The 25,700-nt window shown below is 53.2% G+C and overlaps 1 protein-coding gene across 34 annotated transcripts in view; it reads right to left on the reverse strand.

Annotated features, from left to right (window-relative positions):
• The window catches only part of CAMK2G (calcium/calmodulin dependent protein kinase II gamma), a 63,051-nt gene extending 38,208 nt beyond the window's left edge, over positions 1 to 24,843 (reverse strand). For 5 of the 34 annotated variants that reach the window (XR_004436405.1, XM_033208394.1, XM_033208393.1 and 2 more), the window contains exons 1-5: positions 24,640 to 24,840; positions 23,231 to 23,325; positions 10,786 to 10,845; positions 3,252 to 3,306; positions 2,319 to 2,384 (exon numbers count right to left, since the gene is read on the reverse strand). Coding sequence is in view for 27 of the 34 variants with exons in the window: in XM_033208394.1 (XP_033064285.1) it covers positions 2,319 to 2,384; positions 3,252 to 3,306; positions 10,786 to 10,845; positions 23,231 to 23,325; positions 24,640 to 24,704 (341 nt within the window). In the remaining 7 variants the exon portion in view is untranslated. Of the gene's footprint in view, positions 1 to 2,318; positions 2,385 to 3,251; positions 3,307 to 9,045; positions 9,216 to 10,785; positions 10,846 to 23,230; positions 23,326 to 23,621; positions 23,938 to 24,639 lie in introns of those variants that run through there. The other 29 variants (XM_033208403.1, XM_033208397.1, XM_033208390.1 and 26 more) reach the window with 14 other exon arrangements.
• Positions 24,844 to 25,700: the final 857 nt, after the last annotated feature.

Consider the following 25,700-nt stretch of genomic DNA (forward strand, 5'->3'; position numbering starts at 1 on the left):
TACTTGAGAGCTTCCAAACAGGGCACTTGAGGAGCACTTCTGATGATTTTGCATAGAGAAAAAAAACCAAAGTTACATTATTTTATTTTTGAGAGAGGGTCTCTGTTGCCTGGGTTAGAGTGCAATGTCGTGAACACAGCTCACTGCAGCCTTGACCTCCTGGGCTCAAGCAATCCTCCCACTTCAGCCTCCCCAGTAGCTGGGACCACAAGCATGAACCACCATGCCCAGCTAATTTTTGTATTTTTTTGTAGAGACAAGGTCTCACCATGTTGCCCAGGCTGGTCTCGAACTCCTGAGCTCAAGTGATCCACCCACCTTGGCCTCTCAGTGTTGGGATTACAGGTGTGAGCCACTGCGCCCAGCCACAGTCACACACGTAAATCAGACTGTCCACATTACAAACCATCCTGCCATCCCTGTCATCAAACTCCTGGCAGGGAGTGGGGGCAGTCTAGAGCAATGGTTTTCAACTGGGAATGAATTTGCCCCTCCACCCCCACCAGGGGACACTTGGCAATGCCTGAAGAAATTTCTGGTTGTCACAACTGGAGGAGGGATGCTCCCAGCATTTGGTGGGCAGAGGCCAAGGATGCTTCTAAATGTCTGCCACAGTGCACAGGAGAGGCCTCACAGCAAGGAAGTACCTGGCCTAAAACGTTAGTAGCACCAAGGCTGAGGCACTTGGCCTACAGCATAGACCCCTGTCATCAGGTACTATCTGGTATACTGAGCACGTCTGCAGAGCATCCCGGTGTATTGGGCTGGGTGGCCTGGACTTACTATTCCTGAAATCTGATGCTGGGGATCCCACAAGAACCAAGGGGTCGTACTGGGTCCCTGGGGGCTGAAACTCGGGCCTCTCCATAGGACACAGCCCAAGAGTGGGCCACAGAAACTTTAAGACTGAGCTATAGAGGCGAGTCTCCACAGAGATGTATAATTAGAACAGAGCCGGGCTAGCAGGGAGCGCCTTCTGGCCAAAAATGGCAAAAGTGCGAAGTGTCCCAGCAGAGCCAGGCCAAGCCCACTGGTACAGTCACCCCCCTCAGGGCCCCCTCCCTACAGCTCTCCCTCCTCCCCGCAGGCTCCCTGAGCCATCACTGCCTCCTCCGTCTCAGAGCCTGGTCCTCCCCTGCTGGCACTGGAATTCATCTCCCCACTTGAGAATTCTTCCCGAGGCTGAAGCATCTGAAGTTGATCAGCAAACATTGGCCTCTCAGGGTTGAGAAATTCGTGAGGAAGCTGCACTCCCCCACTCTACAGAGGCAGCCAGAGCTGCCACATAAGCCAGATAAGCTGCAGGCAGGATGATCAAAACCAGGTTGTAGGGACATCACCCTCTGAGAAAAGCGAGGCTGGGGGAAGAGCCAAGGCGGGAAAGGCAGGCTGAACAGGCGCCTCAGAGTGTGGGTGAGGGAGGCACCAGGGATTCCAGGGAGGGCAGAGGCTGAGGCATGTGGCCGGGGAATGGTCCTCAAGTTGGAGGAGCCCCACGGCAAGGCCGGTCATGGTGGTCTAGGGACAAGGTGACAGAGGCTGAAAGTTCCCCCGGGCTCTCTGGTTGGATTATTACCTAGAACTCTCCACTCCCTCAGGACAGAAATCATGTTTTCTGCACCTCTGGATCATGCCAGGGCCTCAGCACAGTGACTTGAGAACACTAGAATCTGTCAAAGGACAGAAAAGGGCAGAGGGGGACATTGGGCATGGTGGCGAGTATACAGTAGTGCAAAAAGAAGTATTTCTGGGGTCACAGGGTAAAGGAGACTTGGAAAAGCTTTGTCAAAGATTCATCTGGAAGTGATTTTTTGGGTGTGAGGGGAGGGGGACGTAGTCTCGCTCTATTACGCAGGCTGGAGTGCAATGGCATGATCTTAGCTCACTGCAACCTTCACCTTGCAGGTGCAAGTGATTCTCCTGCCTCAGCTGCCCAAGTAGCTGGGATTACAGGCACACGCCACCACATCCAGCTAATTTTTTTGTATTTTTAGTAGAGACAGGGTTTCACTATGTTGGCCAGGCTGGTCTCGAACTCCTGACCTCAAGTGATCCAACTGCTTCGGCCTCCCAAAGTGCTGGGATTACAGGCATGAGCCACTGCGCCTGGTTAGGAAGTGCTGAATTTTTAACTTCTAATATCACCCACAGTATGCAGCCCTAGCCCAGGTCAGCAGAATCTTTCTCCAGACAAGGGCTATTCTTATCTTCCCCAAAGACTATTCAAACAGGCACAATGCTGGCCCCCAAAGGTGGTCAAAACTTACTTCAGTCTTAAACTCCAGAGCTACACTTGAACTCTCAGGCCCTCATCCTACCTGGCATCTGCTTCACTGTAGTACTCTCTGGCCACAATGTCTTCAAACAGCTCCCCGCCGGTAACACTGCAACCAATGGGAAGAAGAGGGTCAGAGGGGGAAAGGGTCCCTTGACCAACCCCACCGTCCACGAAGAAACAGGGTCACTCTGTAGAATGGCTTTCAGAGAAATCCCAACCCCCCATGCATTTCATGTGAGAGCTCAGAACACACTCGATCCTTCAGTGACACCCGGATTCTCCTCGACGTATCACGGGCCCTCCCTCCCTTCTGGACATTTCTTTTTCCAAAATCCACAGATTCACTAATAGGCAGAGATGAAGATACAGGGATCTAAGAGAAAACAGTCAACCTACCCCAAAAGTCACAGCTTTGAGACCAACATAAACACTAAAATATCACTGCCCAGGAAGGACAGAGCTACTACTGAAGTTGAAGAGTAATGAGACCAATGACACAGACCCAACCCTGAGAATCCTGGAGAGGAGTGTCCAGGAGGTGAAGAGCCACTTTTAAGACATTAAACCACAACCAGCGTGGAGGAGAGACCCATTCCAATGGAGCCTCGTTTCCGACTAATGAAAGCTACCTCTGATTTCTCAGGATTTTTAAGGTCATGCAAAGAGCTGTATTTTATTTCTTCACTAAGGACAGCACACTGAGAAACAAGACAAAGGCATCTGCGCAAGGTGTGCTGCTGAACAGAAGTGCGAGAGGAACGCTGTGCTGGGATTCAGAGCCCTGGGGGGACGCTGGGGGAACATGGAGACCCCCTTGGTGGGGGCAGTAATCTGCCCCAGTCAAATCCTTTCTCTCGGACAAAGGAGGGGGCCCTGGGCAGAGGCTGGAGAGCCTGTTTAGGCCTCTTCCTGAGCCTTCATTTTGAGCCAGCTGGAGGGAAAGGCCCCCACACCCTCAGAAAGTGGCACTTACAGGTCAAACACGAGGTAGTGAAACCCTTCTTCAGAAATACTGTCATGGAGGCGCACTGCAAGAGAGGAGATGGGGACAGAGATTAACAGAGAGAAAACTCGGAAATCCTGGGCTTCTCCTCCTCAGTAGCCCCGCCCCTGCCCCATCCTGTCAGGCTCACGGGGCTCTCCAGAAGGAGCAGCGTGGGGAAGTGGCGACATGCCCAGTGCCCCCCAGTGCAAAGCTACACAGCCTGGGAGCCAGTCTGGCGCTCTGGTTGCCTCCTCAGACTCAGGCAAGAGAGAAAAGCTTCATGGCTAAGAAGTCAAGATGGAGAGAAGCCGGAACCTTCCCAGAGGGCTGGTCTCCGAGAAGGTGGTCCTGGGATATGATGCACGATGGTGAGATGCAGCGTGAGGAGCACCTAGCAATGTTGACGGCAGGGGACAACAATGACCAGATGGGAAAGCCAGAGAGCTCTTCCAGAGCAGTAAATGGGAGCAGAACTAAGGGGAGGGGAAGAAGGTGGAAAGGCAGAGCTCAGCAGGAAGGCACGTGGTGCAGGATAATGGATGGCGAGCCTGGAAGGCCACGCACACATTCAGGCAATGACGACAGTAACAGTTTATTAAGTGCTTTCTATGCCAGGCCTTGTGCTAGGCTCTTGCATACATTACTGATTCTGCAAGCATTTATTGAGTGCCTACTGTGTGCTGGACCCCATGCTAGGTAGTGGGATTCAGGAGGAACAGACACAGTGCCTGCCTTTGAGGAGGTTATTATTCCTTTCGACCACCTGAGATGAATGTTATTCCCATTCTATAGATGAGGGCACCAGAGGCTCAGGGACATAAAGTCTCTTGACAAAGGCCAAAGAGCTTCTAAGTGGTGGGTCAAGATGTGAATCCAGTGCTACCTGACCCCAAAGACCGTGGTCTACACCACTGCTTCCCGTAAGAAACGTGGGGCAGCCCCCATATCCAGGCAACAAAGCCCTGGCATCCAAAGGAAAGACCACTTACAAATGTCCCTAAAGCAGCATTGCAGACAGGTCCGGGAGGGCACCGCAGGAAGAAGACTCGGGCAACGCACCAGCTGCGAGAAAAGGCTGGCAGGTGGAATCCCTCCCCGCTCCCCGCCTCCAAAGCTCTTGGGCAAAAAACCAACCTGAAGTCTTCTGAGGTCTCCTCTTCAAGTTTCTGCCCACAAAGCCACCTCTGGGTTAAATGCCAACCCCTGAGCATCATTCTAATGCAGACACAACTCCGCTTTGGCTGACTGTCCTGTCCCTCCCCTCACCTGAACTCTCTTGATGGGGAACCTCTGTTCCAAAGGCCTCCCTTGGTTTGACCTTTGCTCCAAGCCTTGGCAGTTACAGGCGTACCTCATGGAGCACTTCAGGAATGGCCTGACACCAAACTAACTGGTTCAGTGCTGGGAGACAAAGAAATGGCCATGTCTCTTCCTGGGTGGGCCCTGGCTGCTTCCGTTTCCAGGGTCACACGTTTCCTCAGGGCTGAGGTGCTTCCCTTTGTCCCCTCCCCATGAAGCAAGATCATTCAGAAAGCAAAATATACAACCCAGCCGGCGCAGTCCCGAGGCACTGACCACCACTATAGCCCCCTTGTTCTCCTCCCTTGATGACTGAGGACTCTGAAGCCTGCCAGGGCTGGAGCCAGGGCCTCAAGACTGTTTCCACCTCCCATTACCTACACTACCTGATCTGATCTAGTGACTCAACCCCAAAAATCCCATCCCAATCTCAGTATTTCTGCGAAGGCGGGTGATACTTCCAATATTCCTCCTCCTTAAAACATTCTCTCCTGGGTAAACAAGATGCTTCCCTAGGCCTGCAGATGACAGAGGGGGCTTTTAGGACAGGAGGAAGGAGCCAGCGCCAGGTCCCTGCCCTCCTCCCATAAAAACTAGCCTGGGCACACTCCATGTACACTCCATCAAGTGCTCTAGAAGTCCTGCCACTGCCTCCGTCCCACTCACTTGCGCACCTCTGGTCTAAGTCGGTGCCTCATGCTGAGTCTCGCTGCAGCTGCTGCTCCCTTGCTTCCAAAAGGACTTTCCACTTAATTAAAAATTTGCTATTAAAAAGCATTAAAGTGTGTAATACAAATAATCTCCTGGAAATCAGCTGTCCCAGAAGCTACAGACCAGCTCCATTAGGGAGGTGACTAACAGCAGCAGCATGGGGAGCTAACAGGACAGCAGGTGTGATGCTGACAATCATCTCAGAGAAGTGGAGCCGCTCAGTTCTGCCTGGGCCTGGCGCTGAGCCCTCCCTCAGCCAGACCCCCACCCCATGCCCCACACCACCCTGCCCCCACCCAGCAGAGCAAGGCCAAGAACAGGGCAAGAAGTGCAGGCACCCAGGCCTCTGCCTAGACATGGAGTCATTGGCGTCTGCCCTTCTCCAGGAAGGCCACACACAGAGCCCAGGTGGGAGGAAGCCGGGGGAGGGAATTAGAAGAGAGGAGCAGCAAAGGAAGACTAATCCTTCCAGGCCACCCAGCGGAGAGAACAGCTTTGATGTGTGCCCCAGAGCAAGGCGCCCGCCAAGACAAGGAGGGATGGAGGAAGCCGTATCCGAATAAGACTGCTATCGATATTTTTTTAATTTGTAAAGAAATTAACAGGGCACTGAAGACAAGAGGAGAAATGACTTTGCCATTCTAAATGCCTACTTAGCAACAGCAGATTCGTTCTTTCTTTTTTTTTTAAGAGTCAGGGTCTCACTATGTTGCCCAGGCTGGGCTAGAGATCCTGGTCTTGAGCCATCTCCTGTCTCAGCCTGAGAGGCTGGGACTACAGCTGTGAGCTACTGCCCCCCATTAGATTCTGATAATAACAATCTAAATCTAAGAACTAACACTTAGTTGAGCTGTCCCTGTGTGCCGGCGTTGTTCCATGGGCTCCACGTGCATTGCTGTATTGAACCCTCACACCAACTGCACAGGGTAGCTACTTACATACAAATAACCCCATCTGACTGGAGAGGAAACTGAGGCTCCATAAGAAACCTGCCCCAAATCACACTAAGCAGCGGAACCTGGACTTGAAGCCAAGACAAACCAACATCAAGATTCCTGATATTGCAGTTGCTTGGAAGTCACCTTCTCAAACTCTTAGGCAAAGGAACTCTAATCTGTCCCCCCTACCCCTGGCCATTCTGACTGGCTTGACAATGTCCACTGGGCAGCTACCCTGGAGCAGGCGAGGCTGTACATGCTACAAATGTGGCCGTGAAGAAGATGAGCCGGCCCTGCCACCTGGAGCTGCCAGGTGAAGAGGGAAGACAGGCTTTAAACCAGCAATTACACAAATGCATAACTAAGCACAACTGTGTCATGCTGTGAGGCAGGAGCAGAGGGACTATGGATGCGTAGAATAAAATAATCTGACACCCAGCCTGTTCCAGAGTAAAGACAGAGCATGAAGGCCAACAAGGGCCAGGCCACATCCATCGACAAGAAGACGTGGGGAAAGGAGTATAAAAGCATTTACTGCATTTCAGCAACAAACCTAATTGCTGTTCTTTAAAAACCATGAAAGACAGAACAGGCCAAAACACCTACAAACCTTTACTTGATATTTCATGTCTTCAAGGACTGAGATAGCCACAACCCAAATGTTGTGGCTATTTCCAATTCTTTAAAAACCACCCAACAATATGCCACATTTTAACTAACATCTTTCTCCAAAAAGCACTGAAAAAGTGTTGCTGTTAAAAATATCTGCAGCAATAACACAGTGGGAAGGAGGTCCTGTTGCCATGGGGGCTTGTGGGGGACTGAGCTGCCCCCCAAGAGTTTGCCGCGGCAGGGCTCCCCCCACCCCCACCCTGGGGGCAGGGATGTAGGAACTGCACAATCATGATTCAATGTTTCTTTTTATTTGCAACTGTTTCTTTGCTACACTTACTGTTAGCTGAATGGGTACTAGGCTCAAGGGTAAATGGTCAAGCTTGAATAACTTGTGAACTGAGTCTAGGCTGGGGGTCTTGAAGAGATCACTTCTAGGGGCTGGAATCTCCGTTTTCATCATCTCCCTCCTAGCCTCCTTTCCTGGCTGAACCCTTTCATAACAACTCCACGAAGGGACCCAGATAACAAAACAGAGCCAGGCACAGAGGAGTTAAATAACTTGCCAGAGGTCACAGTTACTAATTAGCAAATCCCAGATTCAACCCCCAAATCTGGATGCAACTCCAAAGCTGCAAACATTGGCTTTTCCAAGTATAGACCAGCATGCGGACCAGTAGCATGAGCATCAGCTGGAGACTCAAGTCCTACCCCAGACCCCCTGAATCGGAATCTGAATTTTAACATGATCCCTGGTGAGTCATAAGCACATAAAAGTTTGAGAAGTGCTACTCTAAACCACGATGCTAGACTATGATCCAAACTGCTGGGGCAGCTCAGCACGAAGGAAGACAGAGTCTATTCATTAGAGGACTTGAGAGCAGGGAGCAGGCAGATCACAGGTAGAACAGACTTCATTCAGACCTCAGACTTCACACCAGCGTCTCCTCCTCTCAACTCCCCACTGCTGGCCACACTCCCAGCACCATTTGGAGTTCGGCAGTGTGCCTTCCACCCAACAGGCATTTTGTTGTTTGTTTGTTTGTTTTTAATTAATAAACTTTATTTTCAAAGTAGTTTTAGGTTCACAGCAAAATTGAGCGGAAAGTACAGGGTGTTCCCAAATACCCGAGAGAGAGCGTTCCCAAATACACCATGTCCCCCCACCACACACAGTCTCCCCCACCATCAACACCTCCCACTGGAGTGGTAGATTTGTTACCGTCTATGAACCCACACTGACTCATCATCACCTAAAGTCCAGAGTTTATATCAGGGTTCACCACTCTTCCAACAGGCTTTTAACTCCTGGGACAGAATATCTAGCTATTAAGGGGAAACAGCATGGCTGGCCCCTAGCACCAAATGCCCCATCTGAATTCAGTGCCTCCGAGTCTGACCGCAGCCGGGGCTGACCACGTGCTCTCTGCTCTAGCTTCCTCGACTGTGCACTGCTCTTGGGCTGGCCCGTTTGTTTCTCTTTGGGATGGAGTTCAAGAGGCCAGAGCCAAAAGGGTCACAGTTCTGAAGGACAGCGCAGTGGAGAGAGGAGAGGAATAGTGAATTAGGGGCACAAAATTGCCTCCTCTCCTGCCACAAGCCAGGTCCAGATCCATGGCAACCGCAGCCTCCTGGACCTGCAGCTCCGCCACATCTCCAAGAGCCCTGGTTCCCACCGGATGCTGGAGCTCCCAGGACACAGTCCTGACTCCCACTTCCCTCTGCCCACCCTCAACCCCAGAATCGGTCCTCAGACCAACCTCCTTAGGATCTGGGAGCAGTCATGAAATGGAAGCACAGTTCTAGGAAATCAGAGGCCAACATAGTGACTGTGCCTGACCTGGCCTCTGAGCAGACGGCCAGGATAGATGGTCTCCGCCTGCCTCCATTCTGAGCCCAGGGCAGATGGTGAAAGGAAGCGGCTACCAAATGAAGTGAAGTCTAAGAGGTAAACAAGTATGTATTTAATTCTAGAAATAAATAAAAAGACGCCTAGGGTTTTTTTTCTGCTAGAATTCTATTTTGTCCTTCCTGTTAAGTTCTCAATTGTCTTCATTATACCCTGACCCGTCCGTGGTCAACCCACCTTCGTCGCGGGTGATGCGGACATGGTTCTGCCTCCCGCATCACTGACCCCTAGCTGCTGTTCTCCTGCCTACATGAGGTCAGATTATCACTGCTGTACCAGTTGGTCACAAGGAGCATAAAATAAAGGAAGTTACCTTCCTCAGATACTGAGACCCAGGTCTGGAACATCAAAATGCTTCTGGGCTTATGGGTGGCTTTAGTCACGCACATGCTTTTTCTTCCTGTTCTGGAACTTCTAGGTCAGAGGTCACAAGCTTGCAAGGCCTACAGGGGCCCAGGTGGGCAATGTAAATGTGAGCTCATAGTGGGTGACAAGGACGGTGGCCAGCGGGCTGCAGGGGCAGGCACTGCTCCCCACAGCTCCTTCTCGCCATGCAAGGTGGGGACTCAGCAGAGCTGAGCCTTCTGACTGGAAAGGCAAGGGAATAGATTTTTTTTCTTCAAAATGTGAAATCTCATTTTTAAATACTGGCAAATAATAAACATATTTTTAGACCACTGGGCCAGCCAAGCAAAACATGCCTGAATCCATGACTGCTGTTCTAGGTGTTTCCCTCTGTGGGCCCTCTCCTACCCAGGGCAACACGTCAGTCCCCAGTGCGCTATTTTCAGGTAAAGGCCTAACCTCAGAGACCACCTAGGAGCTCCAGTAGTTCTGAGGCCAGGAACCCACCAGCTGAGAGGTGCTGGCTCTGCAGAACACACTGCATCAGGCAGAGCCGATCGCCACCAGCCACGCCAATCTGCTTCGGGTGTAATCCAAGCTGCTGATTGCCATCCACAAAGCCCTGCACAGCTGACGTTCTGACTACCTCAGAGCTGCTCCTCTCCCAGAGGGCTAGAGCAGGACCTCAGCCTTTCCCTGACAGAACTCACTTTGAGTGTTCTAGCCCAAGACCTAGGAAGCCAGGGGCTGGGTAGCTCTGAAGGAAGCATTAGGCTTCAGCAAGTCACCTCACAGCCCTGGCCGCCAATAGAGCAGAGCAGGCGGCCTCCGGGGCACGGTGGGAGCCCCGATATTTAGGCCATGCCTGAGGAGCACAGAACACGTGTTGTCTTTTGTGATGACTCAGGGCTTTTAGGGAAAACCTAGGAGATGCTCCTTGCTCTGCCTCAAGTCAACACTGGGGCTTCTGCTCAGACACTGCAGCCAGCCCAGCTTCTGTCCCTTCTGCAAGGAGTACCAAATCAGGGCCAACACTTTTGGCAAAGACGGTTTCAGCTGAACAAAGTAAAACTGAGCCAGAGTGGGTTGAGGCAGGCTTTAGCACAACCAACAATGTTCTCTTGTCCCCCAAGTCAGGGTGGGAGCAGGGAGAAATCCTCTTTTTTCTCCTTCCCCATCTTAGTGGTTCCTGCCATCCCTTCTCCAGAGAAGCCAGGCGAGGGGGCAGCTTGCTTCCTGGCTCTGGGGAATACAAATGGGAGCACCATGGAAACCCCCAGAGTGTGCAGGACACTGCAGCAGGAACAAAACTCTTTCAGGTCCACAAACAAAATCCTGACCCTTTCATGAGGGCTGTGGATGGCCCCTGGTGAGGGATGCTGGCAGGCTAGGAGCCCGGAACCTCACACGCTGAGGACCCTGGACCTCAGCCCAAAGACAGAAGGAGAAAGGGAAGAAATAGCGTCTGAAACCTATTCTGATGCCTCACACCCCAGCCCTGAGAAGGTGCCGCAGTGATGCAGATACTCAGGTCTCTAAACTAGAATGCCCCAGAATTCTGAGACACAGTTGCTATCCTGCTCATGTAAAAACAGACACCAGGTGAAGGTCCACAGACAGAGGTGATCCCACACACCAAAAGCAGTGGATATCTGTTCTCCCTGCTTCTACAAAATACTCACAAAATGCTCCATGCCCAGGCACTCACCGATGTTTGGATGTTTCAGAAGTCGACATATCCGAGCCTCACGTTCTAGTTTCTGGTGATCTAAAAGCAGAAGAGAAAAAATAAAAGCCATCAACCATCCATTCTCCTTGTGGTCACCTTGTTATTCATATTCTTTCAGTTCTTAGGTACTAACTATGCACTTGTAATGATTTGCTGAAGTAATGCAGCAAGTCATGGCAATCCTGGAGACAGCTTCTTTTCCTTTCATTTTAGGTCTCACTGTCCCTCAGGCAGGAGTGTAGTGGCATGATCGCAGCCTCAAACTCCTGGGCTCAAGCAATCCTCCCACCTCAGCTCCTGAATAGCTAGAACTATAGGTGCCAGCCACCAGGCCTGGGCCAGATAGTTATGACCACCTTTTCCAGATGAGGAAATGACTTGAGGGTTTGCACACTTCGAGCCAGTGAGCAGCAGAGCTGGGATTTGAATCCAGGTCTTCAACTAAAACTCTGGTGCTCTTTCTACCACAACAGGGTTTCAGTGGCCTAGGGTGTCCAGAATCTCTTTTTTTTTTTTTCTTTTTGAGACAGAGTCTCATTCTGTTGCCCAGGCTGGGGTGCAGTGGTACCATCTCAGCTCACTGCAACCTTCGCCTCCTGGGTTCAAGCAATTCTCCTGCCTCAGCCTCCCAAGTAGCTGGGATTACAGGCACACACCACCATGCCTGGCTAATTTCTTTTTTTTTTTTTTTTTTTGAGACAGAGTCTCACTCTGTTGCCCAGGCTGGAGTGCAGTGGCCGGATCTCAGCTCACTGCAAGCTCCGCCTCCCAGGTTCACGCCATTCTCCTGCCTCAGCCTCCCCAGTAGCTGGGACTACAGGCGCCCGCCACCTCGCCCGGCTAGTTTTTTGTATTTTTTAGTAGAGACAGGGTTTCACCGTGTTAGCGAGGATGGTCTCTATCTCCTGACCTAGTGATCCGCCCGTCTCAGCCTCCCAAAGTGCTGGGATTACAGGCTTGAGCCACCGCGCCCGGCCGTAATTTCTGTACTTTTAGTAGAGACGGGGTTTCACCATGTTGGCCAGGTTGGTCTCGAACTCCTGACCTCAGGTGATCTACCCGCCTCGGCCTCCCAAAATGTTGGGATTACAGGCGTGAGCCACCATGCCTGGCCCAGAATCTCTTTCTTGTTAGGAATACTAACAATAGCTAAGTTATACTGAGCACCTAATATATACTTGGCACTGGTTAGGGGTTTTGCATATATTCTCTACATAGTCCTGATGGCAAGCCTGAAACATAATGATGCTGATAATAAAGAGGTTGATGATCAAGACAATGATGGCTTAAAATAATAATAGCTAACATTTATTGAGAGCTTACTTCTACACCAGGCAGCTGCCTCTTTTAATTTATCCTCATAACAACTCTAGGAGGTTGGCATTAGTATGACGCCCATTTTATAGAAAGAGAAACCAGGACACAAATCCTGCTTCTCCCCAAGGTCCTCTTGGCCACCACTGCTGTGAGCTTTGACCTCTTCACATTCAGACGCCAAGATTACTCGGTTTTGGTGGAATAACCAGAAATCCACAAGTCCCCAGATCCAAGTGAGCTGCGTGGGTCAATTCCTTCCACAGGAAGGCAGAGCTCCAGTACGTGGGAAGAGAGGATGCTACTCACAGCACGGAGGCCTCACAGCCCTCCCCCACTGTCCTTCCCTCTTTCTACTTGCTGAAATCCTGCCAAAAGTCACCTCCTTCATGAAGTCTTCCCTGCTCCTCTCGGTAGACTGTGACTTCTCCCTCCTACTCCACCCCCCCAATTTCCCAATGCACTTCTCACGATTCTCACATCATATATTACATCAGTTATCTTTCAGTTGCAAGCTCTTCGAAGGGCGGGGGTACCTTTCTGGGTAGTGCTTTCTAGAGTTCTTTCTGTAAACAGGGGCTTAATAAGGGTTTACCAATAACCACAGTAGTAGCCATAACAATCGCTTACTGAGCATTGACTACATACCAGGCAGAGGCATGGATTACCATATTTCATACCTACAGAAACTCTGTGAAGTAGGGATCTGATTAGCTCTATTATATTACTGAGGAAAAAGGTTTAAAAAGATAGAGTAATCTGCCTAAGGTAACACGGACAGGCAGTGATGCAGGTGGTCTGAGCCTAGAGCCCTCTTTCTCCACCCCTGTGCTATTATGGCCAGATAAAGAATGGTGAGAGTTAAGACTCCAGGCTTTGGAGGGGGTCCAAAAGGAAGAGAGTCCAGTTCACCCCGAATTATCCAGGACCGGGCACGCGCCTCCACATCCATAGCTGCCAAGCTATTCCTGTCTCCCTGCCTCTACCCTAAACAGCAAAAAGCCTCTGTAAATTTTCCCATGGCCCGCACAATGATCCCATCAGGTGAATGCTATGATTGTCCACATTTCCAGATGATGAAAGAAATGGAGGCCCAGGGAAGTTAAGTAACTTGCCCAAGATCCCACAGCAGGAAAGGGATAGAACTGGGATTCAAACCCAGGCCTGTCAGTTTGAGATAATGTAGGGATTATGAACTAGAACAAATTCACATTTATTGTTTCACTAACCAAACCCAGCTTTGTCCTAAACTTTCCCTCTAGCAACAGCTCTACTTTGTGGAAGGAGGTGGGGACAGGCAGAGATTAGTTCCTACTGCCCAGCTAATCCATCCCAGCTGCCCAAAGATCTGGGTCAGACCTTCCTTCCTGTCCCTGGGTTTAGCATGACTACCGACCAGGATGCAGCCAGGAGAACCCCAAGTAACTCCCAACTCCCAGATCACCTGGCATCCCCTGGTCCCAGGCACAGGGATATGGCCAGTGACCTCCAGAAGCAGGGCACTCAAGGAGGCTGTAACAGCCTTGCCTGGTGGCTGGGGGGCTTGCTTCTTCCAGACCTGGCAGGATGTTGACATGACCCCACCTTCCTTCCATCCCTGGACTTGAGATGGAGGTACCAAGCTAGCCAGCCCCAAAGCTACAGACCCACAGCCCTCTCTCTGGGCACACACCTCACCACCCTCCAGTCCATAACTCTCGGGCTTGGTTGCCTGGGTAAGTGCAGGAGAACAGCATCTTGCAATGCGGAGGTGGCAGCTGAGGGAAGGCCCAGATTAATGTTTATCTCCTTCTTTAAGTCCCTTACTAGCTAATGGTTATAGTCCCACAACAGCAAGAGCACTAAAAATAAGGGCACTCTGATTTACCAGTGACTTCGAGTGGAGAGGAGACACATAGACTCAGGCTCCCAACTCCTCAAAGGAGCTGCCCAGTGTCCAGAGGGTCCTTGTTGGCCTCTTAGTTCAGCCTTAACTCCAAGGAGCTGAGCCCTGTGTTCCCGGCAAGGCCCAGGTCTTCTCTGAACCCTAGGACTGCACCTTGATCCTCATTCTAATTCTAAGCTGTAGAGTATGGCAATTAACAACACATCGGTTTTGGAGTCAGACAACCCTGGACTGAGCTCAACACTGCCACATCTGGCAAGCTATTAAACCCACCCGAGCTTCATTCATTCCTTCAAGAAATATTTATCGTGGCTGGGCACAGTGGGTCACGCCTGTAATCCCAGTACTTTGGGAGGCCGAGGTGGGTGGATCACTTGAGGTCAGGAGTTCAAGACCAGCCTGGCCAAGATGGTAAAACCCCATCTCTACTAAAAATACAAAATTTAGCCAGACATCCTCACTGGAACCCAGGAGGTGGAGGCTGTAGTGAGCCAAGATTGGGCCACGGCACTCCAGCTTGGGTGACAGAGCGAGACTCTGTCTCAAAAAAAAAAAAAAAAAGAGAAATATTTACTGAGGCCTACTATGTGACAGGCAGTATTCGAGATGCTAGGAAGACAGTGGTGAACAAAACAGACAAAAATCCCTGCCCTCATGGAGCTGACACTCTAGTGGATTGTATGTGGGGGAGGGACAGACAATAAGAAAACTCAATGGCACATTAGACATTACAGCAAGTGCTGCGTAGAAAAAGCAGAGAAAGCAGGGAGTGTAGATTTAAGTAGGGCAGTCCAGGAAAGCCTCAGTAAGGAGGTGACATTTGATTAGGACCCAAAGGAGGTGAGACAGTGAGCCAGGCACATTATCTTGGGAAAGAGGTTCCTCACTTCCTTTTTTTTTTAAGACTGAGTCTCGCTCTGTCGCCCAGATTGAAGTACAGTGGCACGATCTCGGCTCACTACAAGCTCTGCCTCCCGGGTTCATGCCATTCTCCTGCCTCAGCCTCCCGAGTAGCTGGGACTACAGGCACCAACCACCATGCCCGGCTAATTTTTTTGTATTTTTTAGTAGAGACGGGGTTTCACCGTGTTAGCCATGATGGTCTCGATCTTCTGACCTCGTGATCCGCCCTCCTCGGCCTCCCAAAGTGCTGGGATTACAGGCATGAGCCACTGTGTCCGGCCAAGAGGCTCCTCACTTCTAAAATGGAGACAGCAAGATCTGAGGTTTAACTGAGGTGGTACAGGTCAAGAGTTTTGCATAAGGTCTGGAATATAGCTCCTTTCCAAGGGCCCAGTGAGAAGCTTGACAGGGTCTCCTGGGCCGGGCCTGTGGCCACAGCTATCACCAGAGACACTGAATGGCATCCACTGTCCCCTCAGCCCAGGCAGATGCAGGGTCTGCAACACAGCAACTAAGCCCTCCTGCCTGGCTTCTGGGCTCCCCACATGGTCCTCCATTGCAGTCCTGGGTGTGGAGTGTCCCTCCCTGTTTTGGCGGGGCCCACCAGTGTCTACAGTCTGCAGGTGACGGGCAGCAACAGGGGCTCCTCAGAGAGAGGGGAACACCGCAGGATGTGCCACTGTCTGCTTCCCTCCTCTTCCTCGCAGCCGTGGCACCCTGCCATCCACAAGCTCTCCTCAATGAACAGAGAGGTTTCTGCCTGCCATGCTCTCCCCGTTCCTGCCGCCATGCACCGCCCAGCTACCACCCAGCCTCTCCAGCTGTTGTCTCCTGTCTCTTCCCCTGACGCTTCCTGTCCTGTAGTCACCTCCAGGGCTGCCCCACAGCACCTCCAGGGCTGCCTTACAGCTGCAAAAAAGCAGAGGGTCCACCCCAGCAGCAGCGGCAGCAGAGGGGTTCCAGGATGGAGTAGTGGTTTCTAGATAATCTTTCCCAATGGCAAGGGCATCCCAGCTGGACGCAGCATCCCCAACCCCAAAAAGGGCGAGGCCACTGAATGGGCTTGGTCTACAGTGGGAGGGCCCTGGCTCAGTATCCCAAGGTGCTGCAAAGGTATCTCCCTTGAGACAGCCCTCCTTCCAGTGACCACTAGGGAGATGCTCAGACCTTCCAAGGTGGACCCTCCTCCACCCACCTTTCTACCAGGCTCATCCCCGCCCCTCCCACAGCCCAGCCCCCCCTTCCTGTTTGACAACAGCCACTTCCCGCTTTTGCACAGGGCCACTTCCTGCCTGCCTGTGTGCTACTGCCATGGAGAGACCCACCCCTGCCGGCCTTCAGCCCAGCTCCAACCACAGCCCTCTGCAGGTTTTCCCCATCATGAGCAGAGGTAGCAACAGGAGCAGAAAGCAGAAGCGGCTCCAGCCCTTCCCCAGCAGCCTGCCCAGGCCAGAGGGGTCTGAGCCCAGGCCAGAGCTAGGCCCTGGGAAACAAGGATCCTAGAAACCCAGCCTCTCCTGCCTTCTGCCCAAGTGCTTTAGGACTTGGTCCAAGGCTCCACGATTCACAGGAAGGGCAGCAAGAAGTGACCAGATGCACCGAGGGAGGCAGAAAAGAGGAAGCAGATAGGGAGGTGATAGCGTGCAGCCAAGGGGTGCACCAAGCCTGCCCTTGAACCACCTCCCCCTCTGGCCTGAAGATAGAAGCCTACTCCAATGCCCTTTCCTTCCTCTGCCGGGTCAGGGGACCAGGGAGGGCTGGCCACAGACTCTCCATGGCCCTCTCAGAGACGAGCCTGCTTGACATAGTGACATTTTCCTAAAAAAAAAAAAAAAAAAAAAAAACCACACAAATGACAGCACTAGCTTCAAATAAGATCCTGCTGCCACCTAAACATACAACCCTCTGTACGTGGGAAAGGATGTACATTCCTACTCTGACTGAGGGCTCTCCCAAGTTCCAATCTCAAAGGCATTCTTAATTTTGCAAATGGTATTTTGCAGGTCTGTGCCTGTGGCCCCAAACATGGATGTGAGAAGTTTCCTGCAGCCCCACTGATTTCAGGGCTCGACGGGAGGCAGCCTCACTTGCTGCCCTGCTGAGTGCCCCTCATCTTCTCTCCAAGCAACAGAGGCTCCCGTCTCGCCCCCTTGGGGTCACTCTGAGCAGAAACAAGGACACGGCAGGGATTTGGTGTCATAATCCACCTTCCCCAGCTGCTTATGCACAGCCCTGGGCCTGGGGCACTGACCAGTGGGATTCCCAAGCCACGATCCCACCGACCTCATCCTGACACTGCGACGCCACATCTCTCCCTCTTTGAATCTCACTCTAAAGGTGCAAAGAGTCTCCAATTAAAAGCAAAGTCCATCCACCACACAAGAGCAGGACCACGACTTCTAATGCCCTCACCCATGTACACCTGGTGACTAGCTGGGGGATGTGATACAGAGGGACGGGGCCTGAAATGTGCCCATGTGAACCCCCAAGGCTCTGTGCATGTACCCAGCATCCTCCCCTTATCTTCAGCCCTTACTCACGCAGTTTTAACTTGGTGACACAAAGACCTGAACCCCACTTTGGCCTCTGGATCTCAAGGCAAGGGAAGCTCTAAGGAGGGAGAGAGGCTCCAAGAAATGCCCCACAGAGAAAAGGCCCTAAATCAGCTTTGACGGAGAAAATCCCCAAGGGGTCACTAGCAAGCCCCAAGAAGGCAAGGCTCTGCCTGGGGACACTCTGGCTGCTCTCAAGGGCCAGAAAAGGGTCAGCCGTCGTGTTCTCCATGGCCCCCGGCAGGGCTCCTGGTGCCTGCAGCCTTTGCCCACTGTTTTGGTGACATTTCCTTCATGGTAACCAGCCCCAAGTAAAACATCCCAGGAAGCAGCCCCTAAAAATAGCTCCTCCCAGGGCAGCAGCAAGCAGGGGGGAGGGGAAAGAAAGGGAGGAGAAAAGAGGGGAGCAGATGGGAAGCTGCGGCTGCTGCTGATAGGGCCCAGGAAGCGGAGATGGTGTTGGGGAGGAGTGGCTGGAAATCTCCCCACCGCACAGCCCAGAGAGGTGGGTACAGATGGGAATGGGGCCTCAGCCAGCAACGAGGAGGGATTTGCTCCACCAGGCTTGGAGCTTGGGGCTTAGATGGAGAGGTGTGAGGTGATATGCCAAGATTCATCACAGGAACAAAGTATCCAGAACCTGTGTTTTAAAGAAAGGCGCCAAGAAGTGGGTGGAGGCCACACTGACTGAGGATGCTGGGTCTGAGCCCTGGCAAAGTCACAGGCACCTGCAGCGCAAAATCAAAAAAAAAAAAAAAAAAAAAAAGACCCCAGACAAAGCTTTTGTGCCTTGGTTTCCCCAGCAGTCCTATGGCAGATCTGTCTGGCCATGGGCAGATGACAAACGGGCTCTGCAGAGAGGCATTCAAGAGGTGCAAAGTGCCCATGTCCTCCTGTCACCACCCTTTTGGCACCCATGGGATCAGGCCCTTGTTGGTCTGCCAAAGCTGTTCAGAGAGCAGCAAGCATAGAGATGGGAGGAGGAATGGTCACACACAGCCTCCCCTTCCCTGTCTCCAGCCTCAGCAGAGAATGGGGTCAGCCACTCACCTCTAGGGTTTCAGCACAGCTTCTAACAAGGGTATGGTGACAAGGGACCAGAGGAAGCAGCAGGAAGAAGGCAGGGGCCTCCCTGACAGGACAGGGTAACCTTCCCACCTCCATCCCCACACCGTGATGCAGCACCCCAAGTCACTCTGGGAAGGCAGGTGGGAGGGGAGGGGGACAGGCCAGTGTTGTGTGCGCTAAGGCCCACAGCTCAACGTGACCACATGACAAAGCAGAAGCCTTCGCACAGAGGAGGGACCTGCAGTCAGCTTCCATCCCTTCAGGAGAGAAGGTAGAGGTGTTCCATCACCGATATGCAGGATGCCCATTTTTCTGTTTACAGAAATTGGCCTGTTTTACCCTCAGGAGGAAGGCATGGTTTTGCACACAGCCTCCTTAAATGCTTCCTCGAGGCCCGTGTTCCAGTGCTGTGTGGATTTCTCTTCCTTCTCCCACTCCCTGCATTGCTGCTTCCCCCTCCCTTCTCTTTCCCTCACTTCACCCAGATCCTTAACAGGAAAGTCTCACTTGGAGATACCACAGGGGACACAAATGTCATGGGGGCTACTCAGCCAACACTAAGGGGGTGGGGATTCTCAGCTGGCACCATCCAGGGGATCCCATTTCAGTCCCCAGGGCCAGCTGGACCCAGAAAGGGACAGCCTTTACCCTTCTGGTGGCCAACATGCCACAACCCAGCTTGCCGCAGCCTCAGACACAGACACCCCAATCCGGAGGCCCAGAACGAGGCCCCTAATCACAGAACAGCCCATGTGCACAGATGGCCACATAGCAGCAGACACACAATCTGGAGAAGGCTGGGCCAAGGTGTGTCTGTTGAATTCCAGAGGGCATGGCAAGAGCAACTGTTGTTGCAGATTTTAGGTGGCATCTCTTAGAGTGGCTCATGCCTCACCTGCATGAAATTCACTGGAGCATGTGTTAAAAATGCAGATTCTGCAGCCCCACCCTAGACCTCCTAAAGCAGAATCTCTGTGGCTAAAGTTTGGAAATCTGCATTTTTTAAACCAGTACTCAGGATGATCCTTATGCACACTAAAATTGAAAATCACTACTTGGAAGAGATCTCAACAGTGGCCCTATAGTGCCATTAGTGACAAGGAAGGAGGAATCATCAGCTAAATGTCTGCCTACATCTCCCACTCTGCCTTATGCCCCAAGTACAGGTCTTTATCCTCATCTGTCCTCTCTTCCAGCAGCCGTATCAGGTCTGCAGCCTGGCTCCCTGGATCAGAAAGGGAGGACTCAAGCCTGTAGCAGGGTACAAGGGCTCTGGCAACTTGACTCTGAGTTTCCTGGGAGCCAAAGCCAAAAGGCAACCACGATTAGTTACATAGTCCTCTTGACCCATTCATTTAACGTGTATGTGGCCGGCATAAGTCAGGCACTTCGCTAGGGCCTGTCCATGAAGAAGTAAAGAAACACATAAGGACCCTTCCCTCACCTCCCAGGTCCTCACAAAGAGGAAAGCTTTTGCTTACATTTAGCTTCAAAACAAATTTCTTCACATGGAATGCACAGATTAAATAAATATGTTCAAGTATTATAACAGATTTCATAACACCATTTCCAATAGCATCTCTTAGTAAGGCCAAGGGCATTACCCCAGTATCCATCTCGGTGAAAGCCACTGGAATCCAGATAAATGGTACATATACAGAAGTTTCTTCTGATTATGATTGTTCTAGGGATAAATCCTAAATGACGTAGAAGAAAGGACCATTTGCCCTTCAACTGTAGCAATATGGGGGAAATACTTTGGATATAAGCAAAGAGAGCAGGATATAAAATGTTATGCTCCGCGAGGTGAAAATCTGTATGCATATGAATAAAGATAAGAAGGGAATATGAAGATTTAAAAATAAAAAAAGACATAAGGGCTCAGGCTCCTTGAGGGGGGTGCTCTTAAATCTTAAAATAACGACTTATCATTGCCATCACCTGGCCCACTAGCTCCTGCATCCAAGCCTATTTTAAATGCCTCCTTCGGCCTAGCGGAGCTAAGCTTGGAACCATGGGCTCCCTTAAGAGCCCAGCTCCACTCCCATCACGGTTCTGAAGCAAACGGAGTGACGTTATGTGACTTTCAGTGACTTTATGTAGACAGGCCCGCAGACAAAGAGTGCTCAATGCATATCCGCATGAACTCCCCACCCTACAACCTAGCTGCCAATGTGGGCCTCTGAGGCCATAGGGACAAGACACAACAGCCCAAAGGAAGGCTTCCTGTCTCAATCGAACCCCCTAGAAGACCAGGTGATCCCTCTCCCTGCCTCCCAGCCACCTCACCAAGGATGCCAAGAAGAAACAGCTCTATACCCTCTATCTTTTCAGTTTGTAGCCCAGAGAATCACAAACAAGAAAGATAGCAGGCAGGAAGACCCAGTGAACACAGCAAGCCCCTTCAGACCTTCACAGATGACCCTGGTGGGCCCACGACATTCCCAGACACAGAAATCCAACACCTGCGGAGCCCTAAACAGACAGCGATGAGTGAAACCCAGCCCCAGTGCCTGCACCTTTATAAAATATACAGTGTAAACTGAGAGTCTGCAGGGAATCCATGGCCCTTACTCCCTAACCCCATGGGCACCAGCCCATGGCTACCCCGGCCCAGCTCTCTCCAGGAGCTCACATCCCCCATGCCCACAGCTATAGTCCAGCTCCACCTTGTTCCCTCCATCTCCAAGACAGGCCCTTTCCACTCTCCCACCTCCACACAGTACTGGCTGGCACTTACATATTCTGACCCCTCTGGCTGGCATCTGTGCCTATCATCTGTGCCTCTGTCCCAAAGTCAACCTGGCACATGAGGCCACACAACAGAGCCCAGTCTTGGCATATGCATCTTGGGAGAGGGGGAGTTTCTGTCTGAAGCATATACTTTTACACAAGAATCCTCTTCTTGAGGGGGGGAAAAAATCAAAGAGAAATCAAACCTCATCCAGTTTGGCCAGGGAAAGATATCTGTTGGGAAAGATGGGACAAGGTTGAAAGGAGGTGAGGAAGGGAAAGGGATGCTATCACACAGGTCATGGAAGTTCAGGCAGGTAGGAAAGGAGTAGGAAATGAAAGCCCCAGTCAGGCAGCTGCAGGAAGTCAGCACATCACCTTTCCTCATATCCCAGAATTCGGCTCCCAGCCGTCTCTCCTTCCCTTACCCCTGGGTCAGAGGACACTGGTGAGATGAGAATAGCAAAGCATTGCGTCATCAACTGGAGACACCAGACACCAGCCCCGTTTCTGATGCACCAGGGTTCTGCTGTGTGGGCATGAGAGGTATCCAGCCTCAAGCCATCGTTCCTGCCTGCACGAAGCCCCCACACCCCCACTCCAGGGGAGGAGGGCATCTGACTGCCCACATATCTCTATGGCAACCATCCTCAGACTCAAGGTACCCAGAGAAAAAGAAAACAAACAAGTCCAACTTTATAGGCAATGCACACGAACAGGAAGAGGTGGAGCTGGATGGGAGTCAGAAATTAGTGCCCTACTAGGGGGATGGAGAGAGAGTCTGCAGCCAGGTGGTGGACAAGGCCCTGCTTAACAGGTCCCAGAAACTGCCAATATGACAGAAGCCCAATGTCATCTCCGTGAAATTGTAGAGCTTCTCTGAGCATTTGGGACATCTATTATGTCTCTTATCCCAGAGAAACTCGGGTCATTATTGGCCAAGGCCCATGTCTTCCCCAGGGCATGTGTCCTGGCTCCTAATATATTTATGGCATCCTACTGCCCAGCCCTAATTCCATTCTCTGAGTCTCACAACCTTTGTTCCCCAGCTGCACCCTGCAGCCCTCCAAGATCTGACCTCTGTACTCACTAGACCTGTTCACAGAGCACTTCACACACTGCTGGGTCTACACCTATCAGATGAGGTGAGTTTGGCAAGCATCCAATAGGAGGTTCAGAGAGTGTAGGTTCAAGGTGTGAAAGACAGGCCCTGACCCTCCCAGCCTCAGGTACTTGGGAGGATCTCGCAAGTGAGGCCCCAAGGCCTGGCCTTTATGCTCCTCAGACTTGGAGGTAGTGCAGTTCCTGCCCAAACCAGGCCTTTGGGATTTCTAGACCATGAAGCATCACCCTCCACCTAGGACAGACTACATCTGCTGCTGCACCACCAACTTTGTAATTTGATCAAAAAAGCAATCAAGTTCATCTGGCAGAATTTGTTCCTAAGAAGCCCTCGCCAGTAGCAGCCTCCCCTGATGTTTACAGATTCCCTTCCCTTGGGAGTCTGTTCTGCCGCCTGGTGGGCAGGGGAGGCTGGCTTTGTCAGAGCTGCTCACTTACTGCATTTCCATCCTAAGTCACCACTGGGGCACAGGGACCAGGAAAGGCCTGCCGTAGCCACCACTGCCCCAAAGAGAGATGCTCCAAATGCCCCAAATTAAGAGCTCCCCATTCCGTACCACCCACTACCCCCATATCCTCCACCTCCCTGAAGACCGAACTCCCTTGAGCCTTTGGGGGCCACTGCAGCTACCTGCATCTCTTCCTTCATTCTTTTGTACCTGGGCGCTTCCAGTCCCCCATGCAACTCCTTTTCTGGCTTCAGCCTGACACAAAGTCCAACCAGTCTGAAATTCCAACTCCTCTCCAAGTGCTAAAACGCACAACCCTCAATTTCTGGGGCTTCTTCAGAAGAAACCATAGCCCCTGGAGGCACCCTCAGGAAGAGGTCAAGACAGTGAACACTCACCCCGGGCAGACAACTTCTTGGTATTGATGATTTTTGCTGCGTACTCTTGCGTGGAGGTTTTCTTCACACACCTGCGGACCACAGAGAAAGCACCCCTGGAGGGAGAAGGGGGAAAGAACTGGGACACGGAGCAGGGCAGAGTGACACAGACACACTTCAAGTCTGGGGACGATGATGCTCCCACCACCTGACCTCTAGTCACACGCACACACACCGGCGCTGCGACCACCACCATCCAACATGAGGCAGAAGAACGCGGCCACCGCAGGTCACTGAACAGAGGTGGGTGGTGTGCCGCGCTCCCACCCCCTCATCCAGTCCCTGGGCAAGGCAACAGCCTCCACCTCAGGCTGCACATCAGGAGCGGGTGGGCGACGCTGAAAACACACACCTGCTGCATCTCAGACAGCCCTGCGGTCCTGGCCAAGAGAACCAGGGCAGAAGGGAGCAGACAGACCCTGCCTTTCTCTCACCAGGAACAGTTGAGGGTCGGGGAAGGAGAGATTAAAAAGAGGGTATCATCCCCTGAAAGAGAAATCTCCCTCAATCATGGGGCAAAGTGAGGCTCAACCCCCCCTCCTCTCCCACAGCCGGCTTCATCTCACTGCATCCCGGCTCAACTGACAGCAAGGGAAGAGAGGACACAGACATCAAGAACTCCCCTTCCCATGTTATTTTCCTTGACGTCCCCCCCAATGGGAGCTCGCACTCTCAGCTCTGGAAACGTCTAGGGGGGCGGGCGGGGCGGGGGCTGCAGTGGCCGGGCTCGATGCCGCGGGTGGGGGTGGGGGGCCGGGGCTGCTGCAGCGGCCAGCTCAGTGCGGAGGGGAGGGGGATGCTGCGGCTGCGGCGCGGCTCCCGGGACCACTGCAGGGATAGGGGGAGGGGACGGGGGTACCGCAGCACTGCCCAGCCGAGGGCCTGGGAGCCTGGAGCGGCACTCGCGGGGGGCGGGGCCGGGCGCCAAACAGCGTCCCCCCCCCCCCATGCCCGGGCTCCGCAGCGGGGCCAGGGCTGCAGGGCCGGGGAGGGTCCTGAGTGCGAGGCGCGTGGGACCTGGGTTCAGGGTGCGGAGTGAGCAACCTGGCAGCGTTGGGAGGTGGCCGGGAGCAGGGCGCATGAAGGGTGCGGAGGGGCGGGGCTGGAGGGCACCCGGGAAAGGTCCGGGGGCTGCGGTGTCCGCGGCGGCGCGCGGGGAGCAGCGGCCCCGCCAACTGCTGCAGGGCGCCAAGGGGGATGCGGGGCAGGGCGCGGGGGGCGCAGGGCCCAGAGGCGGCAGGCGGGAAAGGCGGGGGTGGGGCGGCCGAGGGGGCGCCGCAGCGGCCGGTGCAGGGCCGGGGGGCGGGGCGAGGAGCCGCATAGCGCCCGGGCGGCAGGGCAGGCAGGGGACCGCGGCGGGCGGGCCGTACTTGCCAAGCTCCTCGAAGAGCTGGTAGTCGTCGGTGAAGCGGGTGCAGGTGGCGGTGGTGGCCATGCTGGCGGGCGGGCGGACGCGGCGGTGCAGCCCGCGCCGACGTCGGTGCACAGTCACCGCCGCCCGGCCGAGGGAGCAAGAGGAGGAGACGGGGCTGAGCCCGGCAGCACCGCGAGACTTTACCGGGGAGAGCGAGGGAGGGAGGGACACCCCCGCGCCGCCCGCCCGCCCCGCCCCCAGCCCCGCCGGCCCCCGGCCCGCCCCCGGGGAGGGGCCTCCCGCCGCCGGCCCCGCCCCTCCCCGGAGCCGCCCGCGCTGGGCCAGGCGCGCTGGGCAGCCGAGGGGAGGGGGTCCCCGATCCGGTCCACCCGTCGGGGCAGACCGAGCTGGAAGATTCGCGACTTATGGGCTCGTCCCGGGGCGGACCCCGCGCAGGCTCGGGAACGTGCATGCGAGGGTGCGTGTGTTAGGAGTGTAGGGGTCTGGACCGCTGAGCTCTCTGGACGGGACCCACACGCGGGTCCCGAGCCCCCAACCGAGCTCCTAGCATGTGGGGAGAGAGCCAAGGTCAAGGAGCCTGTGCCAGGTTGCATGCCCGGGAGGCGCCCCCAGCCCGCGCAGAGCCAGCTGCCAGCCGCCTTCCCTCCGGGAGCTGACAGTCTAGACTTGTGCAACCACCAGGGCCATTATTAGAAAGAAACCCTTCAGGCACGGGTTGATCAGGGAGACCAGGCCAGGGACAAGGAAACAGGTAGGACTCTGCCTCCCTGCACCATAACTGCAGAGATGAAAGAGTATTCTCTATCCGGCCAGCAGTGAAAGGGGTGAAGTGGGAAGACTCAGAAAGCTTTGCTTTGTGCAGTGGGGGCTAGAAGAGAAAGTGGAAGAAAGGGGAAATCCCCATATTCTTGCAAGGCACCCTCTTACTTTTATTTTCTGGCACCTACCACATTTTGTAATGAGGCATTGACTGGTATGAGGGGCAGTAGAGCTATCTCATAGCTATCTAAGAGTGAACTTGCATCAAACTGCCTGGCTTGGATTTCTGGGCAACTC

The sequence above is a fragment of the Trachypithecus francoisi genome, unplaced genomic scaffold (assembly GCF_009764315.1).
Source record: "Trachypithecus francoisi isolate TF-2019V2 unplaced genomic scaffold, Tfra_2.0 Lachesis_group9, whole genome shotgun sequence".
NCBI lineage: Eukaryota > Metazoa > Chordata > Mammalia > Primates > Cercopithecidae > Trachypithecus > Trachypithecus francoisi.